Below are 23,653 nucleotides of genomic sequence, written 5' to 3'. Positions count from 1 at the left end.
ACCCTATTGACATAAGATTTATAATTTAGCAGTGGAATTTGATGAAGTTTCTGGTCACCTCCTTAAAGTAAAATCAATCTTTATGTTTTCTACCAGAATACAAGTTCCTGTTATCAAAATTGTAATATTTTTATATATTACAATATACTGTGTTTTATATGTAAAATAAATTATTACACAGTGGAACCTTGAGATACAAGTGTCTCGACATACGAGTGTTTCGAGATACGAGCAAGACTTCAAGTAAATTAAGTTACGGGTAAGGTAAGCTACGGAATTAGGTCCTGGAACGGATTATGCTCGTATCTCCAAGTTCCACAGTATATTAAAATTTATTATAATAAAATATTGAAACTTTTCCAATTTTCTGGACAGTGCTACTGTAGTACCAACTACTATACTCCACCTACTGCAGCATTGAATCATAAAGTCCAAAACTACAGTACTCCAGACTGTATTTAAGATTATTTTAAGAGACCTGGTGGAAACCTAACGTGGTTTGTGTTCATGCAAATGAGTTGCACTTAACTTCAGCTCATGCCACTTAGTGCTTTGCATTAAATGTACTAAGTTACAGACTAATTGGGGATCAAACAAGCACATTCTTCAGTACCGTGTCTGGAAGTCTGTCTGTCCCCATGTAGTTCCTGTCAAAGCCCATGTACTTATTTTCTTGACGTCAGCTTTAAATGAGTTCCTCAGCTCCCACTTTCTCACTCCAGATCCGGATATGTAACTTTCCAACTTCTCTATTTTCACTCTTTAACCTTCATTATCAAGACAAATCAAACCCCTCCCCTTTCATCCTGTTATAATTGCACAAACCGAAGGTCACGTGCAGTGGAAGGTGCTAACATTCTTCAAATCAATGCAGCCATTGGGATGACAGAGAAGCCAAACTAACCAGATTAAATAAACAAACCATGTGGAAAAAAATCTGACAGGTGTTATTTGTTGCATCAGGTGCAATGATAATAATAATTAGTTGTGTTACCAGAGCAGCTGACATCACCTCGGCTGCTGTTGTTCAAATTTCTGCCTGTCTTGCTCCAGCTCTCGTTCGCTCTCATGAACATTGATGATGCCGTCAGTGACAGTGTGATTACTGTTTACCAGGCAGATGTAAATGATTAATTGCGAAAGACAGTGATCTCCCGTACATACAAATGCTGAATTAAATGATTATACATTCATCGACGTATCCATTCAAAATAGCCCTCATGCATTGAGGTTATTTTTAGGGTTGTCCGTTTCAAACAAAACATGGTGCAGCAGCATTTAGCTGTTATGTAAATTGAATAAGCTAATTATAGGTGGTACCGCTTGTACCACAGGTACATTATGAAATAATCCACTGTTAAAACTGGAATGATGGAACCATCAGAGGGACTAGAAGCTGCTTGCTTTTCAAGGTAAAATTGCACTCAGAGGGACTAGAAGCTGCTTGCTTTTGCAAGGTAAAATTGCACCAATCATCTCCAACGGAACAAATGCAGGAACAGACCCCTCGTCTGCCTGATGTCCTTTTGTAAGACCATTTTATTTTTTTACTTCCAGCAACATGCGGCTAAATTGCTGTTGCGAGAGAGTATCAGGAGTCTGCCACTAGTGTCCCAGCAAATACGCTTAAAGATAAGTTGAGTCAGGACCGGGAGAGACCATCAGACACCTGTTAAGGCAATGTACCGAGGATTACTTGTGATAGGCGAGACACAAGTGGTCGATGTAAAAAGTAGGTTTTGATGCACTCTTACTTACTGTCTTTCCTTTTATGGTCCTGTAATATGCCGAGTTGTCAGAGACTATTATCCTCAGGTTGCAAAAGCCCAGGTTAAATTGCGATCATTGACTGTTACTTTATGGCAGGAGGGTTTTTTGGGGGTGGGGAGTTAGTCATTTTTCTCACTTAGCATGTCTGTTTTGAAAAGAAAGCAGAGAAAAAAACCAGGTTGTTCTTTTGTCGTGTCGGAAAGCTTTAGTCTCACCATGGGAGTGTTTTCTAAGCACTCTCTTCTGAACTCTTCAACTGGTACCCAAAAAATGAAAGGTCTTTGACCTCAATTTGACCGTCAGAAAAAAACACTTCAACTGGAGACTATTTCATTGTTGATGGAGCTTGAATCAGAGGAGATGCTGCAGGCACAGAGTGCACTTCCTGCTGTGAGAAGTTTTAAGACCATACAAGTAATTGGCAACAGACATACTGTATATAAGAAAAAACTACCAATGACACTCCGACAATAATGATGGCTCCACAAATGTGCTTTGGTGCAGAAGAACAAAATGTATTGTAGATTAGAAGCTTGAATGGCAGCATTACGCAGCAGAATCATGGGAACGATCTGGGTGACTTCATTCAGGTGTGTAATAACGGTTACTTGTCGTCCTGCTTCTTTTGAGGGGCAAAAGCTGAAGTTCCATCCATCCATCCATATTCATCCTCACGGGGTGACAGCAGTCTCCATGACCACCACCCAAATCACACTGCACCATACCAACCCCCCCTGAACCTTCCTGCGGGTGGTGAGTCCGCTGGAAGGTACCAACCACCCTAACTGGGATTCAGACTTGCCCAGGATGTGAACCCTGGGGTTCCACACCAATGACAGAGACATTGCACCACAAGCTGTTCATTGACTTTTTATTTTTTGCTTTAAAATAAATGAAAGGGAGACTAATCAACTGCCACGTACAACACAATTGATGGCAATGTGACTTTGACAGATAACAAAAGCATCGTCTCTGAAGCCTCAAGGCTTCATTGAACAATTGGGTTTAGAAATGGTTAGAAATCAAGTGCAGCAGGTTTAATCAGACCTATTCAACAAGAAGTCTCAAAGCACCAGAGTATAGACACCAATTGTCTAGATCAGATATGACTAAGATGTGGGAGCTGAGTGTATGGAGAGCCTGTTTTCTATAGTCCGTCACATTGCTCAGGAAATGTATGATGCAAGAATGGCATGAGTCGTGAGTCGATCTGAAAGGTATGGCTCTTCATTAATCCCAACTACTTAAGTTGCTGATCTCACCTTAAGTCACAATCCATGGATAAAAAGGTGAGCTATTACTTTCATGTATTGGGTAAAAACCAGTAGACCAGTCTTGTTCCATCATTACATACTCAATAACATATTAATACTCTGCTGCCCGGATGTTATTTAATGGTTTTTAGGCCTTTTTTTGGAGGCCATACAGAATGACTTGGTAGGCCTTGAGTTTGACAAACGTGGTTTAGAAGATCATCAACTGTTAGCAATTTCAGAACAAATACTAAAAAAAAGTGTTGGGGTGGCCTTGTGTCTTTTATCCTCTATTCACACTGAATGGAATTATCAGCCGTTATCAAGGACTGCTCAGAAAGATGGACCACGAGTGTGAAATGTACATGTTTAGAATTAGTCAGCAGTAGTATGTGACTGGAGGCAGCATTTAGAAATTTGCAGGCCATTTACAGATGATTGATCTGTTTTGAACGAAAGGCTGTGCCATAAATCAAACCAGGTTCAGTTCTCAGCCGTGCTGCTGTTTTCCCATGTTTTGTAATATATACTGTGTATATATATATATATATATATATATATAATTTTTTTATTTTTATTTTTTTGCAAATGGGGGCAGGGGTTATCTCTTTGTGGCAAAAGTTTAAATTTATTAAATGTTAATCGAAGCTGGTGCAATAGAAAAACTGATTTCTACATTTCATCAGCCTATGGTGATATTTTATCCCCAACTTAACCAATAGTCACAGTTAATTCGTAAAATGGAAAGAAACGTTTGCTACGTGGGAGGCACCAGATTTTGTGACATTGCGGTGGGGTGGAATTCCACTTCTGTAATTCTGTAGTGGCTACATGAGCAGAAGCTCCCCCTACTGTCTGTCCTGGAGAATGACACAAAGCTGTGTTTAAAGAAGTGACTTGGATACAAGCATCTCACTGGGAGATGATAGAACAACTGACTGCTGTGCTATCTCTGTAATAAAAAGTTACGAAAGTACTGTATCGGGAGTTACATGCTCATTGTCGGAGGTGCGATGATGTCATTATCGACTTGTCGGCTCGACTTTGACTTTATTGTCAAACAAGCTAACGTAAAAAAAGTCATCAATGTCCTAATCAGAGCTGAATCCACTGTTTTTACCAAAAACCACAGCAGCTGTTTGCTGTTGTGTCACCATTTCAGCCTCCTTCGGTGTAATCATTACAAATGGAAAAAGAAACTGTGCACGAACGGGTCTGTTCATCTCCTCCTGATCCTCCATGACATCGTCTTTCGATTTCTTTGAACTGCCATATTTAGTTGCACGAGACACCATCTTGAGTAGGGCTAAATCCAGTCCTTTGATGGATGGACCACTCAAGAGCAGGCCATTGTCATGATGAAAGAGACTCAAGGGCCTCTCTGATTCTGGCTGCACGCATCTGTATCTCTCTCGCTCACGTTCTCTTTTCTCTCTCCCTTGTTCGGAAGTACTGCAGGCTGTCTGCTGCTACTCCTTCCTGATGCCAATAAGAACCACGCTCTTAACATACAGTAATGTCGCTGCTATAACAATGCTGGTCCACGAAGATGCTGTTATCTGACTGATCAGCAGAGCTTTTTGTACTTAAGCCTGATCATGGCCCTGTCTCTCTCTCTCTCTCTCTCTCTCTCTCTCTCTCTCTGTATCTCTCTCCTTCTCTTTTTCTTTTCTCTACATTGATATTTTACCTTATTTTTTATTTTAGCAATTTATTTACTGTCATTTAGCGAAACGCACAGATGAGCAAAATGTATTCATCAATATTGTTTTAGAAGGATGACTTAATTATATATATATATTGTTTTTACAAATTTCTAAAATTTTATTGGTTGGGTATAATTTTATAGACTAAAAATGAAAAGCATTTATGCGCAATTGTTACTTTAAAATTTTAAATGAATTTATATATACTTATTTTATTGGAAATTAAATATGATTTATTTCTTATCTATTAAAAATAAAATATACAGTAATTCAAAAAGTTTAGAGTCACCAATCTGCTTTACTGTAATATTTGATTTTTGTCCCTAAAACAATATTTTTTTAAACATCTATTAAAGCCTTGAGAACTTCGCTATAGCGTATTCCAACTCTGAACTTTTAAATATATTTTGTCTTTCATAACAAGAAGAATACTTTGGAAATTATTGGTTCAATCTTTATAAATCCTACGTATTTGGACATTTAGACTGTCTGTAGGTATCCAACATGATTCTCTCTGATATACAGTGCAGGAAAAAAAAATTAAAAACTGAAGTTTTTCTGCAGAACAGGCAATGCGAGGTTAAAGATTTAATTTTGAGTAAGGATTACAATAAGGTCTGATTAGCGTATAAGGATATGTGTACAATGTGTGTGTGAAACAGACAGAGAGAGAGAGAAAAGTTTGAATCCTTTTGGAAATCCCTTAAATACCTGTTTATTAAAATGTAGGCCAATATCATGTCATTTTACTCCCAAGTGAGAATGAAATGAATCCTAAAGTCCACTGGACGTGTGACGAGTGTTGGCACAGAAAGCTAAAAGATTGAAAAGAGAGAAGAGAAAAGAGGAATTAGGAACGGCTGAACAATATGAAATATGAGCTAAAAAGGCGGAGGTGACTTTAGGTGACAGCTGAAAGAACTACAGCCAGGTGAATAAGAGAATTACAAATAAAAGTAAAAAAGCACTCCAGCTCTGGTTTGGAAAAAAAAAAGAATTTAGCCCATAAATCAGATCCGAGTAAAAAAGAAAAGGTTTTACATGAGTCATCTTTCTTCACATCATCCTTAGTCTGGTTCTTAAAAGTGTGTTTAAAGAAGTGTAGTGTGGAGTTAACACCATGCAGTGGTGGTACACACCTCTGTTTGCGACGTCCTCGACCTGCTGCATTTCATGGTCCCATAATACTGACGTACGGCATTAAAAGCTCCCCAACTAGTTCCTGTGAACCATCTAGTTGGCGAGCAGAGCTGACGAACACATCGTCAAGCATAGGTGACTTACATGCAGCAGGTACTCGTGTGCAGCATTTGAGTTCCGACTTACAAAATCAAGTTACGTCACACTGAGGGAACGGAACTCTCTCTGTTCCAAACGTTAAACCTGATGGTTAAAACTCTTCTTCTGACTGTGTTTCTTAAACAGGTGAATGCGTTCCTGTCCTTTGTGGTTCCCATGGTGGCCATCTCTGTGCTGAACGGAGTCATAGCCAATCAGCTGCTGCGGATGTTCCGCGAGGCAGAGCAGGAAAACCGCGTCTGCATCATTGGAGGAAATCCCACCACTCTAAATGTCACAGTGGAGCCCAACCGTGCCCAGTCACTGCGCCAAGGAGTCCTTGTTCTACGTAGGTATCCTCAAACCACTGTATGTACCATACGGACCATTTCTATACTGGACAAGACGTTAGACCTAATCCTTAAAGGTTAAGTCTTCTGAGAACAAACTTTATTACCATACTGTTATATTTTGGGGGTTGGGTCTGGGGTTGAGTTTGTGGATCAGGGGCACTTTGGTCCAGACCAGTAGGAAATATTAGGGAAGTATCATAGAACCTTTTGAGAAATGTACGTGGGACGGATGGAACAGTCAGAGATTTTCAGTGACAGCCACCTTAGTGGGCAGCAGTGGATTGGTGGTTAAGGAAACTGACTTAGGTCCGAAAGGTTTCAGGTTCGAGTCCACCAGCTGCCAAGTTGCCACTAAGGTGCTCTGAGCAAGACACACACTAACGCTGCCACTTTGGTGATGGGTTAAAAACAGGGGTCCAATTTCGTTGTGTGTGCAGTGGTGAGCTGCGTCACAATGACAAATAATTCACTTTCACTTTTACCTCAAGTGTAACGTAACACATCATAGACCTAGTGAGGATGAATAATAGGAGAGCTGAACTATTTTTTTTCATACTGAAGTCATAATGATTCAACTTTAGTCTGTGCTTGGGTTTTGTTTTCAGCCAAACCAGTGCTGAAAAGTCACACTCACAGAGACAGATAGCTCTGAATGGGGGTACTCTAGTGACACGAGAAGGATACTTAATCAACGTGTTCTCACATGACGAAACCCTTTGTTGCTTGGCAACGTTTCACTCTCCTGTCAATTCCAAAAGGAGACACGTATCTTCTCATCAAGCCTCTGTTTTTTTGGAAAAGTGAGCCATAATTAACCTGCTCGGAATTTTTATTCAGATGCTTGTGATCTTTGAACTACTTCCTGTAGAGTCCAGTTGATGTCCCTAATGACAGGGATGAGGGAGACAAGTCGGCAAGTGGGCTTTTGGAATACTGACGTTACCACAAGAAGATCTTTTCTTAAAAACAATGATTTTTGTCTTGTTATCCACAGAGACAGAGTGTTGAAATGTCTAAACACAGATGAGCCTAATGGTTGTTCCAGAGGGAAACAGTTCTAGACGAGAAAGGCTGCAATTAGGTCTCAGTTTCTCAGTTTTCTCAAAAACCAAACATTCCTCAAAATGATAGGCCATCATTGGTAAGTCAGCTACACCAGCTGTAGTACACTGTAGTACAAAAGGTGTTATTTTCACTTTAGTGTTTAGTCGAGGACCCCATGTGTATCTTTTGCAGCTGGAGTGCCTCGGATAATTTGTGCTGACTAATAGATTACCCAGACATTTTCATCTAACCCCTGGTCCGTGGACAGGTGCCGGTCCGTAGGTCATTTGGTAGCGGGCCGCAGTAAAAAAATTGTCATTTGGTAGCGGGCCGCAGTAAAAAAAAAATGCACTTAGTTCTACTAATTTACTTCATTCCAAATGAATCCAGTCATATCCCTTATATAATCTGACAATGTTTCAAAACAGTAAAGTCTAAAAGGTGTTTTATTTTGAAAATTTAATGATCCTTCAATGATGAAGTGGTATTACTGGGCTGCAGTAACAGCTGTACAGACCAAATGGTCATTGGTACAAAGAAGGTTTTTGACCACTCATCTAGCCCATATATGGAAAAATAATTAAAGTGGTCCACACAATCGGTGGAGCGTATTTCAACTAAACATGATCCTGTTTGTCCATATCGACAACCTAAGACAACTGTCCTAAACTATAGTCAAAGTGAAGTAATACATGTTAATTAATATACATTAATACATGTTAATTAAATACAATAAATGTATAAGTTTCCATTCTGTTGTTTGCATGCTTGTTATGATATATAACATCCAAGACTAGAAATACTACGTATTCAGAACCTTTTGAATTTTGGTTCAATAGCTCTTTGGTGTTTCAATGAATAATGTTATTTTAGGGAAAAAAATCTTTCAGTGTGGTCAAAGTTTTATTCAGACCAAAGGAACTGCCTGTTCTTTTTCCAGAAGGAATCAGAACATTAATAATTCTCATTAAAACAAAACAGGCTCAAAAAGAGATTTTCAACCCTAGGTCTTAAAACAGGGACAAAACTCAGGCAGGCACAGTCCCATACAATAATCATTTTATTTGTCTTGATGTATGAGGTTAGAAAACCACACAAAACTTCCCACCTTGTTTGTTTTATTATTATGGCAGCTTCTTCCTGGGGTCAGCACAGGGGGTCATCTCTGTGTCCTCGTTCAATTCCACTGATATTAATCTTCCTCTTTTTACTACGTCCCCTTCTTCTTTAGAGAGCTTAGGGAAAACCATTCACACTCACAGTCATACCTTTTTTCATATGTCTTTCATTTCCTTTATTTTTGTTTTTTGTAAGAATCCATTTATGTTTTCCTGTCATTGTTGTGCTTCATCTCCATGTTAATAATATTATTAATAAAAGTATGGATTTAAGTAGTAAGAAAAAAGCCATATAAATGTAATGGTGTCAGGTCTGTCTGCCTCTCTGGGTAATCAGTGTCATCACATTCACCTGTGGTCACCTGTCATCCGTCTCACCTGGTGCCCAGGGTATGAATACCTCTCTCTCCCACATTCTGTTTTTGTTGGGTTGTGGTATTGTTGTTCGTGGTATTGTTGTTCATGGTATTGTTGTTCCTGGTATTGTTGTTCGTGGTATGTTGCCTGTATGTTCGATCCTTGTAGGTTCTGTGTTTTGTTTCTTGTGGTTCTATCACCTCTGTTCCTACCAGGCCGTGGTTTTCTTAGAGTGGTTCTATTTAGGTTTCCGACTCTGTTTACTAAACTTCTGATCCGAATCGCCCTCTCTGTTGTGGTGCATTTGGCTCCTGTCAGCTTTTTGTTCTGCCCCTGTATGAGACAAACTATGTCCTGAAGAGTTGTTGTTCTGACCAGGGGAATTAATTTTAATTGAAATGTCTATTCTGACTTCAGAAATCGACGCAAAATACATGCTTTTTTTGCTTTTTTTTTTTTCGTTGCGTGTGTTGCTTAACCTCTTTGCTCTTCCTTTTCCTGATGACAAACAATGATGGCTCTACTGGACCTTTCTTTTCTTCCCAATGATGTGCTGTACTTCTTTGCCATACAGTATCTGCCTATTAAATAAAGTAATGTATATTTTGATATTGTAGCATACAAGTTAATAGGATGGTCTAATTAAGGACGTCACATCAAATTAAGGAAAGCTGCGTTTATTTCAGGATACATCTACCTCTGTGAAATGTTATATTCAATATAAACAGGATAGTTCTGATGATGATTTATTTCTATTTATCGTGGTGACACTAAAAAGCATTTGCTCCAGTCAGGTGTGAATGGAGATTTTGTGATAGGGCCATCTGTATGGAAAACATACATGAAATGCTTCCTATAATGATGATTATCCTCTTGTTCCAACCTATGTCATCATATCAGAGATTGAATTTTCACTGGATCACGCTGAGACCCCAGATGGGTCCAGTTTGGTCAGTAATAGTCCCACTTCCAGCTGTTGCTGCAAACGTGATCCTGCTTGTACACTTTAGGCAATCCCATTGGTTTTAATAGGACATGGCAATTTCAATTACGGGGAAAAGCATTTTGCAGTGATTTGTGACCCTGCTCTCTCTACACCCAGACTCTTCATCATACACAGACTGACTCTGATGTGCACCTTGATCTGTATCCATTAATAATGAAAGCAGAGTGGGATATTGACCCGGGGTGCAGTGCAGATTAACTTCACCTTTATCCCACCCTGCGACCCTCCTACCTTTTTGTAACATATATATCATAACACCCACTCTGCATGAGCCGTGAGTGTTATGATACCAATTTAGTGGGAGCAAATTCAACATCTACTTTGTCATAATTACCACCACCGTTTTCCCAGCCACTGCTTTGTTTGATAGTCCGATGTCAGATTTTTTTTTTTTTTCTCTTAATAATAGCTCTCCAACACTTCATCCGGAGTACAATTAAAGCTGTCAACAGTGAGCCATGGATTCCAAAAACAGCCTCTCGTATCATTTCAAGACAATCTCTGTTCTTGGCTTCTTTTCACAGTGTGGCCATTAAGGTCTCTTCAACTCCAGCTGTGTGCTGCAGGGACGTCAGGTCACTGTGGAGAGTGTAGATAATTGTAGCAGTACCCTTTTAAATAGAAGCTCATGGGCCAACTGAGGAGAAAGAAAAACTTTAATTACCTTTTTTAATAAAAAAACTTATCAGAAAGCCAAATCAGAAGTGTGTTAAGGGTTAGAGTTGAGATCCAGAAATATTTGGAGGACACTTTTCTACCTCATCAACTGAAACATCCATCAACCCTCAACTGCCTCTCAGGGTTGTGAGTGGAGCTGGAGTTGTATCAATATTTCTAACAAAGTTGTTAGACTGTAGTTCACATTCAATCACATTTTGGGACATTTTACTTGCTTTAATTTACGCTATTTTACATTGTCCCCTTGGCTGTACAAGACTTTAAAGGGACGGCTACAAAGTTAAATGTTAAAGTTGTGAATGTGGTCCATTTCCATTCATTACAGACTTTATGAAGCAATAAAGAGGAGATGGATTTTTCTGATTTCAGAGTGAACGTCTGTGATGTGATGTGTGGAGGCGTAGGCACACTGGTGGGTGTATGTGATGACTGACTAACTTATTAGGACCAGCTGACAGTGATGGATTGCTATGGGCAGATATTAGTAGATAGGAGACATGCTGCAAGGAGTTTGGACAAACGAGGTCCCAGTCTACAGCTGGCTTAGTGATGGATTACAGAGGTCTATCTGACTCCTGTGTTAACACAGAGCGAGGGACTTTCTTTTCGGAATTTGGCTGTCTTTCTCCCCCATAACACCATGGGTGTGTACACATTCAGCATGTGAGGTTTAATTAAAACTGACTCCCCCCTACACTGCTAAGTTCCTCTGTTCAGTTCACATTAAATACAGTAGTTATTGTTGCCTTTCAAACCTCTGAGCACTTCAGCCCAAACTTTCTAATCTGAAGTTTGAAGATTGGAATAAAGAATGACTTTAGCCTGAACCCCATTTACTGTATATTACCAGTCATTTATGTCATTGCTTCCCAAATACTGGATCGCGACCCTCAGGTGGGTCACAAGAGATTTTTTTTGGGGCCGTCTCACATCATGTTTCCCAGGAGTTTACAAATAATGTCTATAGACTTGGGTCGCAAAGGTTTGTGAATTTTAAATAATGGGTCCCCAAAAAAAAGTTTGGGAAACACTGCTTTATGTTTTCCTCCTCATCCAACACCCAGAAGCAGACACAAGATGGTGGTCCTTCGTAGTTGGTTAGTTCTGTATTCATCTAGTAAACAAGGTCTTTCTAGTAATAGATTCAGTTAAGTCAATAAAATTAACCACGTTTACTCTATTAAAAAACTGGTGAGGATGTAAACCTCAGTTTCAATCACTTGACTGGCCGTTGGCCAAGATTTTGTTGAAGTCCATCCACTTAGGGTGTATTTTGTGCCAACAATTCATTTTTTGTATAATAGAGTTGGTGCGATGCAACAAAACACTTTGAAGGTCAGGTGTAATAGAATCTCCTACCTGCAGCAGGGATGTTTGGAAACCACAAATAAAGTCCTGGCCACAGGGATAAGCACAGCATTTAATTTGATGATTCGATACCAAAGTGACCTAGACATGTCTTGATTTTCTCTGAAACAAAATTCCCTCACCAGCTGGACCAAACTTTGATCCACAAGGTTTGCAATAATGCTGCCGAAAAGCAGGTACAGATTGTTTGCCGATGATACTGTGATTTAAACGTGTAAAGCACATAAACTATATAAGGATAATGACGCAGGACCAACAATCCTGGTTATTATGATTTTATTTATTTTTTATCCTCATGATTATTACAGAACATTATGTTATGTAACAAGGACTAATCAAACAAAATGTTTGACTGGGTGGTTTATTTTTCATGACATAAGTTGTCATCTTCAGAACGTCTGAGCTGTACTGCACCTATCCTACTAATTGAGCCCCTACCTGAGTCAAGAGGGTGGGGCTGTGTGTCAGACCCAGATGATTATTCCTATGATTCAGAAAATCTATGCCCGCTTCCTGTACTGAATGTCATCTCATTAGTTAACATGGAAATGAATGGCAGATTGGGCAAAACTCAACCCAACCTTCTGGAAGTACCGCAATTGTCTCCCTCTGGTTTACGTATTTGATCAAGGCAGTGATATCTATACTTATTTAATGGCTAGACTTTCATACTTACTAGGATTGTTTTTTGTTTTGTTTTTGTTGCCTGTCTTCCCTGGACAATGTGGACATTGTTCTCCTCAAAAAAGCGTCCTTTAGTCGAGAGGTTGACAGCTGAGTGGGGGTGAGGAGTTGGCCCTCCTGTGGTGGGCCAGTAGGCTTGTGGAGCAGTTGTTTGGTCTCAACAATGTACAGATCTGTGCACTCTACACCACATTGTCAAGCTTGTGTCTGGGTTCATCAGTTTTTATCTCTGGGTGTATCCAGGTCTGAAGTGTACGTGGGTCTGGTGCTTGTTGAAGATCGTTGCCGTTTTTTTCAGAACTCTCTGAGATGTTTTGTTTATCCTTGTCCCTCCCTCTCTTTTGTACTCTTCTTGTTGGTTATAAAGTGCATTAACTGTGGGATTACTCAAACAATCATATTCAAGAGTCCACGGCTTACCTTTTCCATTAGCTCTTTCCTTTATTTACTGTGAGTAAAAAAAGGCCGCAATTACGGCTGACAAATACTCTGCAAGAACTAATTAATTTGTTCCTTTTCTCAAGGTGGCAAGACAAAGAAAAATGTCTGACTTGCCAGGACATTTCATAATTTACAAGAAATTAAATGTCAAACTCCAGAAAAGTCTTTAAAAGACCCTCCCGCCACACTAGGTATTGTGAATATTTGTTTAGGGTAGATTTGTGGTTTCAAAAGGTGGGGAAAAAGAAGACTTAATGCAATCACCTTCACTACGTATGTGAGTTAAAGTTCTGCCAAGATGGTTTTGGCAAGAAAAAAGCTGTGAGAACAGGGCTGCATTGTAAAATTACTTTTTGTGATGGTTAAAAGCAACTGACCTAGAGGAGGCAATTCCCTCTCCCTTGCCTCCCATAAAGATGGCACCGTTGAGAGCATGGAAAGATGAATGTCCGTTTCATGTATTGTTTGGTGTCAATTCATTCTAATTTTCTCCTCCGAACTAGAAAATATAGTGTGAATGTAACAAGTGCAGTCAAGCTGCAGACGAGGCAGATCAAAGAAGTGAGGAAGCGTGAGGAGATGAAAAAGGCAACTGAAAAATCCTGTTAATAACACAACACAACTGTTTGAAGAGAGTATTGATCTGTGTCAGATCAAACTGCCTTGTCACTAGGGACACAGATTTCTTCTTTTTTTTTGCAATTTTCTGTCTTTTTTTTCTGTCAAGGTCATGTCCTCATTAACGCCTTCTCTGTGCTATGGTCTGAGGTCATAGATTTCTGTGATGAGAACGTTTTGATTAAATGGGAAATGCTTTCATGCATACTGATATTCACACATAAGATTTCCTGGGTCACAGTGGTCAAATTGAGTTATTTAAAAATTACAGTGGTGCAGATGATGCAGTCCGCCTGCTCCTGAAACCTTGATGACCTTATGAAGTTATTGAACCACAGAAAGACGTTGCGGAGGTCAGAGCAGGTTTAGGTTATAACATTTATATTGAACCTGTGAACCCACTTTGTAGACCTGTTATTTGGCAGCGGTGACCACACTTCAACCTTATATTGAACTGATTAAAAGCAGTTCAATAACTTAGCAAAGGTGTAAGCGCTGCTAATGTGAAGTCACACTCCTATGGAAATACTTTTTGCCAATCTTCATTGTGGACCATACTATGTATTGAGTCGGCATCTGCTGACCTGCAGCCTTATGGTTCACTCACACACTCTGTGATCAAGAGTGAATCCGAAAACACAGCCACAATCACTGTCTTGTTCTTTGTGAACTATCTTAAAAATAGTCGATGCCTGGGGCAAACATGCTTGGGCACGGTACAACTGCCTAGTGTGAATGTCCCCTTACTGCAGTTACCAGTCTAGACCATAGAGCTACAGCAGGTGGAACAGAGAAGACATCTTTGAGGTATTTTGTTGAACAGTACAGATAAACAGCTCACAACTTGTTAGTTTGCAAATAAAATGTGCAGCGAAACATACAATCCTTGATTTAGAATCGTCTTATAGTATGTGCTGCTCCTCACCTTGAAGTTTGTTGCTAATTTACATAGTGGCTTCTTGGTAAACTCTTTGTGTCCACACATCGATTTTCTTATCAGACGTCTGGATTCCTGGTCTTTGCTCAACAAACAGAACTCATCTCTATCAAAACAAAATGGACAAGAAGAAAATGAAAATGAAGAAGCTCAAGGTCACATATAACCATGCATTTAACTTTTTATTGAACTCACTTTGTCAATCCAAAAACATTAAATAATTCCTACACATTTACATGATAAAACATTTATAAATAGTCTATCTATATATAACATCTATACATTAAACCACACCTGGCACACAAAACATGAATTACAATTGCAATGTTGATACCGTTAATGGAAAAAAAAAATCTATATAATCTCACACCAATGTAAAGTTGATGAATGACATAAAAAGTCTAATTTCTTCAAACATATCTGAGAACCAAGACATTTCCAAACCACTCTTTGATTGGTTGGTTGTTGATCATAATTGTTAATTTTTCCATGCAAGCCTAACTAAGGCCAAATTCACAAATAAATGATGGCTAGAAACTAGGGATGTCCGATAATATCGGCCAACCGATATGACCGGCCCAATATTAGCATCTATTGTAATATCAAATTTTGTGACTCAGAATGCTTTGTCATCAACTCTTACAGTGGTTTGTACAGATTAATAAATAAATATTACTACGTAGGTGCTCAATAGTATTTTAATTCTGTCCCCTAGGGGGCAGAAAATAATTGAGAAACTCTGTTTGAACCCATTACCTTAGTGAGCAGGCACTTAACTTCCACCACTGCCCAGCTATATCGGTATCGGTTGATGTTGGATTCGGAAATTAAGTGTTTGGACCGTATTGGCATATAGGATATCAGCAAAAAGTTCATATCAAACATCCCTACTAGAAACTTCAACCACAAGTACTCCAAGTATAGTTATATGATGACACTATTTTGAGGGAGAAAATCTACATCTGACTCACCCACCCCCCGTCACACCTTGACCCAGGCGATTCAAACATCCTGCCACAGGGTGACGACTTTCTATTCTGGAATTCTGCCGCAAAGACCTGAACTTTCCAGCAGTCCATTAGAATAAGCCTCTTGGGTGAGGGGTGAAATGTCAGTCCATTTGTCTTTTTCATAACTGCCTCGGAAAACACACAGAGTAATTTGCAAAACACTGCAGCTCTAAAGTTGGATTTAAAGGGTCAGGTTTTGTTTTTTTTTAGTTGAATGATGACCACAGCAGGGCAGTTCTTTTTTCTCTCCAACCCATTTGTCATTCAAAGCATTTATATTGTCTGCAGCTGCTCCAGAATGTGCCCTGTTGATCAATCACTGAGGGGGATTTGTCAGTGTGCCAAGTCAGATTTAAAATTGACAAAGTTAGCAGCTCCTTCTGGACTGACATGCACCTGTCTCACTGATCTGCTGATCCAAGGAGTCACCTCTGGTTCTCCTTGGCCCTCTGATGTCCTCCTTTATTTAAGACCCTGCTTTAAAACAATTAGAGCTACTGAGTTGTGGTATCATCTGGGACATCAACCATGTGGTTAATCAGCAGTAAAAGCCTAGCATCCCAAGTGTCCTTCAACACAACCACAGCATCTTTACCATGACATCTTACAGACCCATCCTTTTCACAACTGAGTTTGGCAGACTATGGGGAAGACAGGAGACACATACATTTTTGGGGGGAAATAAACAAACATATTCAACGAGGGAACAAACAAATAAATAAGTAAAACCCAAAGTCAAGTAACAAATAATAAAAGCAAAACAAGTCCCAGACGACAAGGCCCAGCATCTCTCAAAACAACAAATCAAACAGAAGAAGCCAACAGCCAGAGAGCGAAAACCAGAGAGAAAGAGCGAGACATATTGATGGGTGTGGGGGTGGTAGTGTTGGGCCATTTGTGCAATAACCTGAATGACATCATATTTGCCATTTATATTTTCTTCCAACAACCTTTATAGTCTCATCCTACTCCACTAGTAGCTCTGATGAATACAGACTGTCCTTTATTTAACGATCGATTGATCTTTTAATTGAATTGCGTGACATTTTGACTTTTCCTCGTGAAATAAGCACAGGTCCAAAAAATTTAATTAACAAAAATCTACCTCTAGGAAATGTCACATGCGATAATCCGTAACAGCGAACACTCTGTACCAACAAAGACCTAAACAGAGCTCGTTTTTTATGCTTCTGTAGCAACCCAACTTCCTTATCTTTGCCAGGTAGGAGAATATTTCCTGTTAAATAAATGTCAACTAGAGCTATTCAAAAATTGTAACAAAAAATCAACAAAAAGGCTAATTCCACAGCCCATGTTCTACCCCAGCTGCTCTGCCATAATTGCTGAAAAACTTAAAACCCTAACAGATGTGCCTGAAATGTTGTTACTGAGCTGTGTTAGTGGAAAAAATCTTGGAACACTTCTGCTGAGGGACTGTGGCTCATCTACCTTGTCCCCAGGAGAACCAGTGAAAGCCAGATGCACAGACAGGAGAGAAGCTCCAAAACCCTTCCGCGGCTACCCCAGTAATGTTACAGTCTGTTTGTTTCCCAGAGTCTGTGTTCTCTGCATCTCAAAACGAAGTTCCACTTCTCCAACAACAAATCAAGTGAAAGTTCTTAGGTACAAAATGCGAAGTACAGGCCAAACCCAGACCTGATAAAACTGCCAAAAGACTAAAAGGCATAGACAACGAGGCTGTCACCAGTGATGCTGTTTCACTTTCAAAGGCCAATATAGTTAATCAGGTATAATGACGAGGCTTGGGCCAATAACTTAACCTTTGGACAAACTGAGATGGATGGGTGGAAGTGAAGAATAAAAGCCTTTGGTGGGATATCGTCATGACTATGTCTTTGCCTCTTGTGTGCAGGAGTCGTGGTCGTCGCCTTCGTGGTCTGCTGGGCTCCTTACCACGCTCGCCGCCTCATGTTCAGCTATGTTTCCGACTGGTCCGAGTGAGTAACCATTCTTCTGGATCCTCTCTTGCCACCAAACCTTCACAAGTTCATTTGCTCTTTTTATTTTGTTTTGTTTTTTAACCTGTATTAGGACACATGCAGACTTATACATATTCAGTGATGCACAGTTCATGCACATACACACAGATTTGGCTGTAGTCATCAATCAGAGGTTAATCAGCTGAGAGCAACTGACGTGGAGGAGAAGAAAGGATGCATCATCCTGATTGGATTGACTTCACAAATGCTTACCCTCCCTCCTTCTCTCCCTCTCCCTCCCTGTATTTTGAGTCTCTTAGATAACATGTTGGTAATAAATAAGGGTAATTGTTGGGGAAATGTCCCTAATCCACTACAGCATGAAAGCATGCCATAGAACACGGAACAACAAAAATACGTCTTCAGTAAACAGGTTTATCAGAAGTGTACAGAAAAGCCCCGGTTCAGTACGTACAGTACCTCTGTATTGACATCCAGGTGTGGTATATTTTGTTTATTTGTTAGGAAAAGAAGTGTGACAAAGAATATACTAAAAGGTAAAATGTGAAAATACACAGAATTCACTCAAAGCAGTGAGTATAATATTCATACTAAGTCACTCAGGGCAACCAGATGACTTAAGCGCACAGTGAAAAAGTTCACAATCCTCCTTAAGAACAATTCATATGTTAGTATGTTAGTTGTCACTCTGTCCGGAGCTTGGTAATCGTATGTGGTGACCAGCGTCTTTTTTTTTCCCCACCCAAATGTCCCAGTGGCAGCCATTATTCATGCCTACAGAGACGAGCCTGCTCCAGTGTCATGTGTTCGCCAGCTATTCACTGTGAGCAGTAAGTTGAAAAGGTGTGGGACGAGGCTTTTCTTTCTCAAATAATGGCATTCCCACGCAGCTAAATTGCACCTTCATTTACTGAGTCTACTGATTTCTGGACAATGCCTGTTGAATAAAAAATAAAATAAATCTCCACTCGGCGGATTTATAAAAAAAGAAGTTGAAATTAGGTCTTTGTGCATCTTTCAATATGATCTGAAAGCCTGAGAGAAAGGATTTAAAAGTGTTTTCTAAGCTGACAGTCAGAGCCAGGACGCAGTGCACAAACAGGACTGTATTATACATACTGTATTTAAGTCACTCCAGAGTTTAAGACAAACCAGCCAAAAATAGCATAATGAATAAGAAAAAAACATACATAAGTCTCCAGAGTATAAGTCGCACCAGTGCCCGCTAGCAGTTGTCAGTGTGAAAATGATGAACATGTTCATTTTCAGTGGTACAGGAATAGCACATACTGGTACACAAGCTTAGAGTGCCCTCTATCGGCTGTCAGTGTGAAAATAATAAAGGTGAAATTATATATTTAAATATATAAGTTGGACCTGAGTATAAGTCGCAAACCTAGCCAAAGGATGGCTTGTTGTCCGGAAAATATGGAAGGTAAAAGGGCTAAAGATTTGTGAGAACAAGGGAGGGGCTGTACAGTAGATGATCCTGCCACATTAGTATAAAGTTTGTTTTTCTTTCATTTTGACATCAAACGTTGTGTCCGTTAGAAGTGTCAATGTGTCACTGGCTTATTTAACTGAAGCAAAATCTCCAAAGTAGAGGTGTTGAAAAGATTTTTGGAATAAAATCCTTTTTTAACGTTGCTGCAGTTTTGTGGTGTAATGTTCTTTGCTTTTTGGTGTTTTTTGTTTTCTTTGAACTTAGTTTTTTTTTTCACCTTTTCTGTAAATTCCTGCGCTGCCTTGATGTGTTTCACAAGATGTTCAAGTGTTTTCACAATGTTCTGATTTCTTTCTTTGACTGCGTGTTCTCTTAAACCTGGAAATGTACAAGTCAAAGGGGCATTAGCACCTCGGTGCAAATCTTTTTATCCTATAAAGGACATCATCAATAATGGCTAAGATAAAAAAGAATCCCTGTTTGAATCTCTGCAGACAGCACTGGATTTTTATAATATCGATAAACCAAAGCAGAGGTACTGGAACTGATGGACGGTAGAACAGCTCAATCAGTTTTGTGTGTCTGTGTGTGTGTTAGTGTGTAAACCTGTTCAACAATATCATGAATAAAACCAACATTGATTCATGTCTGCATGAAAATAACATGAAATCAATCAATCGAAACTTCCTGTTTTTTACATTTAGACAAACATGTTCAAACTAAAACGTCTGCAGATTGACTCATTTGACTGATTTGGAGGTTCTATTCTTACTGTTACACAAAGATCAGAGAGCTGAGGACATTTGCTTGTTGTTGTAGATAAACGCTTCTGGTGCTTCCTTTTACTGTGATAATTTTAAATATACCGAGAGTCTGCTTTTGGCAAGGAACAAGGCAAAAATGGTGTCTGGAATTCTTGGAAGGCCAGAGAAAGTGTCACACCAGAATATGAATTTGATTCAAGTCTGTGAAGATTCTTTCTTATCCAGGTTGTTTTTCAAAAGTTGGCATTTCATATTGAAAATGTTTTCACCGGCATTAGCTTCTGTATGTTTGCTTCTACCTCAGTGAGAAAAACATAGATGTATTTTTTATTTAATCCTCGTGGGGAAATGCATTCAAAACCAATACAGCTGCTGTAACAATGTACAAAATAGAATAATGAAAGTAAAACAAAAAAGTAAAAATCCACATGAAAAGACAACAAAATGAGAAAGAAACAGTTTTCTGACGTAAGCAGAAGAACTGTGGCAATTACTCTACAAATCCCATTTTCAGGATGAAAATCTATTGGAAAAGAATGCCACATGTTAGTCATTTCAAATTAAAGGCAGATCTGGACTGTAAGCAGGCCAAATGTCTAGGACAGAACTCTCAGTCTGGCTCTTCAAATCCATAAGGGGGCTACTTTTAGAAACTTGTGATAAAATAAAGTCACTATCATCGTCTTGACGACACTGGAGGATGTTTTGGAGTCAGAGATGTTCAGAAAGGAACATTTTCCTTATCCACTTCAGTTTACTGTTTGTATAATGTTTAAGCCTAAAGTTGGTTGTAGATGCAAAGTCAACATAATTATCTCCTCTGGTAGCAACAGGAAATCCATAACACAACATCTGTGTGTGCTACAACCTGTAATCTCTCCATGAAAATGTCACAGAACCTTTGAGGAATAGTAGAAAAGAAAAAAAAAAGAAAACCAAATCCATCCCTTCTCCATTTCGACTTCATATTCAAATGTCAACATTTCTGTTTCTCGAGGCGTTAGAGACACTGCATCTCCTAAGAGGGACTCTGACCTAACGAAACATTTTTGTAAAAATGCAGTGACCTTCTTCATTACTGCTGTTTTTCTCCAGAGCAGGTGTCTCATTGTTTTTTTATTTCGTCTGGCACCCGGCTTGGTTTGAGAGAAATTGCACTGTGTGGGTTACTGCATTTGGAACGACAGACTTGCAATGATAGTAGAGTACAACAGTGTCTTTTTAGACAATGTGTTCCCTTATTTGTGTGAAGTGACTGGAATACCACAAACACATTTGGGAGTGACTTAATTTGGTCTGAGTTTAACGTCTAAAAAAATATTAATACTTTAAAGCAGACTGATGTTGTGTTTTATTTTAGTTGTTGCCAATGTTCAACGTAAGAAGGGAGAGGCTGACAACACAAAGAACACATCCACATAATTTATTGAAAACTAGTGAGGACTTGTCCCGTCATTCTAGGACCTTCTTTCTCCTGACACCCCACACTTGTATATTTTGGGTTCATCTTAGACCTCATAATCACCCACATTTCCAGTTCTTCAAACACAGCCAATCCGGTGTCATGGGCTCTGCAGGTGACAGTCCTGAGAGATCTGTTAATCTTGTTGCTTAAAATCACTAAGTAGCAGAGTAAAAGCTAAGTCCATGGATGAGCAGAAAGTATTTCAGTGAGTGGTCTGAAGATGTCTGGTAGATGCTGGGAACTGTTTGAGCCCCAGACAGTCACACAGAGACATTTTTCTTCTTCCTTGTTGACAGTTCCTAAAGTTGTCCTAATGAGTTCAGGAACATAAGATCTTCTCTTTAGTTATTTAGAGCAGGGGTACCTAACCCCTGGTCCGCAGACTGGTACTAGTCCACGAGTCATTTGGTAATTATACTTAATTTAAAGCAGCAATTTTTCAAACTAATTTCAGACTCGGATACTAACCTGATCTGAAGTCTAGAAGGTGTTCTGTTTTGAAAATTTACCAATCCCTAATAACGATTTATTAGGGATTCTTCAAGGATTGACGTAGCACTACTGGTCGTACTGGCTGACCGTTCCTTGGTACCAAAAAGGTTGTAGTGTGCTGTCGTAGAGCATCTTAAGAGACAAAATCTGATTTTGCAGTTTTCTAATGTGTGACAAATCAAATTCAGGTTTCTCACAAAGAAGGGAAATACCTGTAATGGTCACAGTCAGTTCCCTCGCACCCACCTATATTTTATTTTCATCACTGACTGCAACCCAAAAATGGAAGTCTTTTGTTCGGAAAAGCGGTGAATGTTGTGAATCCAACTGTTGGTGTGTTTTCTGCATTGCGCCTGCAGCGCAGTGATTACTGTGAGACAAACACAGTTATTATTCTCCCAGTATGTTGTCAAAGACGTCCCAAAAAACCTGCAGGGTAAAAGCATCAGCAGAGCTGTCAGGATGACAGCATGACTCACCTCCGCTATGTACAACGAAGGGTAACCTCCTTCCATTTCGCTTCATTTAAAAAATAAGCATCTGTACTTATTTTTTATTATTATTATTTGGAAAATGATCTCGCTCTGCGACCAAGTACCAGTAATAAGGTCACTGAGCCAAACTCCGATGGATATTAAATGTCCCTAATGTTCATTTTGTCTTTTGCCTTCGTGCTGTGACGACAAGTAGATGAAGTAGTTAGGAGACTATTGACCTTCGTAACTGGACAATAACTGTTCTTATACTTACTTATTTCTCTATTTAGGATGCTTCCACAAGTTTCTGTTCTCATACCAACAGCTGATGGCAACATTATACACACAAATCACAAAGATTGCTTCTGTATGTTTACTAAATCATTCACTCCCACAGGGGGGTTATTTTGCATTGATAATTTTTCTCGTGCTTTATGCTGGATCACATTCCTCTCTGTTTTGTGTGCTGAAAGTTAGCCATAACATGTCAGGATTCTTGTTCATCAAATCTGATACCTAAGGCCAATTGCTCAACTCAGCTTTGGTGTAAACGGGGACACTGTTACCTCAACAACAGCAGCCTGCAGCGTGCTGTAGGAGAAAAAATGGTGTAGGTTTGATATCGGCAAGTGGCAGTATCGGCACCGACATGAAAAAGTTCCATCGATCCATTCCTACTTGTTAGTAGTGTATTTTACAAGCATAAAAAGTTTTCACAGACATCAAAGTAATTTTCCAACAACTGGCATCAACCTTTGGATCCAAAATAATGGCTTAAAAAGAACCAAACAAAAATGGTTAGAATCACTATAATTCAAAATCCTTTTAAGAATAAATAAAAAAATTGAATTTTCTGATTGGGCTGTAGTTTCAGGATTGGGGTAAAAACTCTGCAGTCCATTTACCTGTGGGTCAGTGGGTCCTGAAGTTGTCTTTCAAACAGCGGTTTTTACGTCCATTCACTTCATCACTCCCCTCTACAAAACTTCCATTTCAGTTTCACAGACCCAACAAGTGAGATAGAGACAGGGAAAAGAAACGAGTCTCTCAACTCTCATCAAACGAGTGGAACAACTGAGAGGTAAAACTGAACAATCAAATTTTATTACTGCAGTTTTGCCTTTATCAGTGTCTGCAGGTCTTGGAGCGCACGTCAGCTGCAGCATGTGGGTTCAGGGTACAATGTTACCACTTTAGATTAATTAAAGTGAACTACCTTCAATCACCATGGTGCTGTAGTTAAAAATAAAACATTTTTAATTTATACAGCAGAGCGTGTGAAGTTTCTGGAACATTCTGAGTTACACCATCGATGCAGCAGAACTTTTACTAATTTGCTCATTGAAGAGATTATAACGTCCCATACTTTTCATCGTCCACTCTCCGAAGCTCTTAGGCCAATGAGATGCATACTCAGTATTGATTGATGT

At 39.3% G+C, this 23,653-nt stretch overlaps 1 protein-coding gene across 1 annotated transcript in view; it reads left to right on the top strand.

Moving 5' to 3' along the window:
- The window catches only part of ntsr1 (neurotensin receptor 1 (high affinity)), a 50,535-nt gene that overhangs the window by 18,791 nt on the left and 8,091 nt on the right, over positions 1 to 23,653 (top strand). The window contains exons 2-3 of the mRNA XM_008318401.3: positions 6,155 to 6,356; positions 17,495 to 17,579. Of these exons, the coding sequence (XP_008316623.1) occupies positions 6,155 to 6,356; positions 17,495 to 17,579 (287 nt within the window). The remainder of the gene's footprint in view (positions 1 to 6,154; positions 6,357 to 17,494; positions 17,580 to 23,653) is intronic.

Source organism: Cynoglossus semilaevis, chromosome 10, assembly GCF_000523025.1.
Source record: "Cynoglossus semilaevis isolate Cse_v1.0 chromosome 10, Cse_v1.0, whole genome shotgun sequence".
Lineage (NCBI taxonomy): Eukaryota > Metazoa > Chordata > Actinopteri > Pleuronectiformes > Cynoglossidae > Cynoglossus > Cynoglossus semilaevis.
Note: the sequence above shows the minus strand (reverse complement) of the source record. Positions and strands in the feature narration are given on the sequence as shown.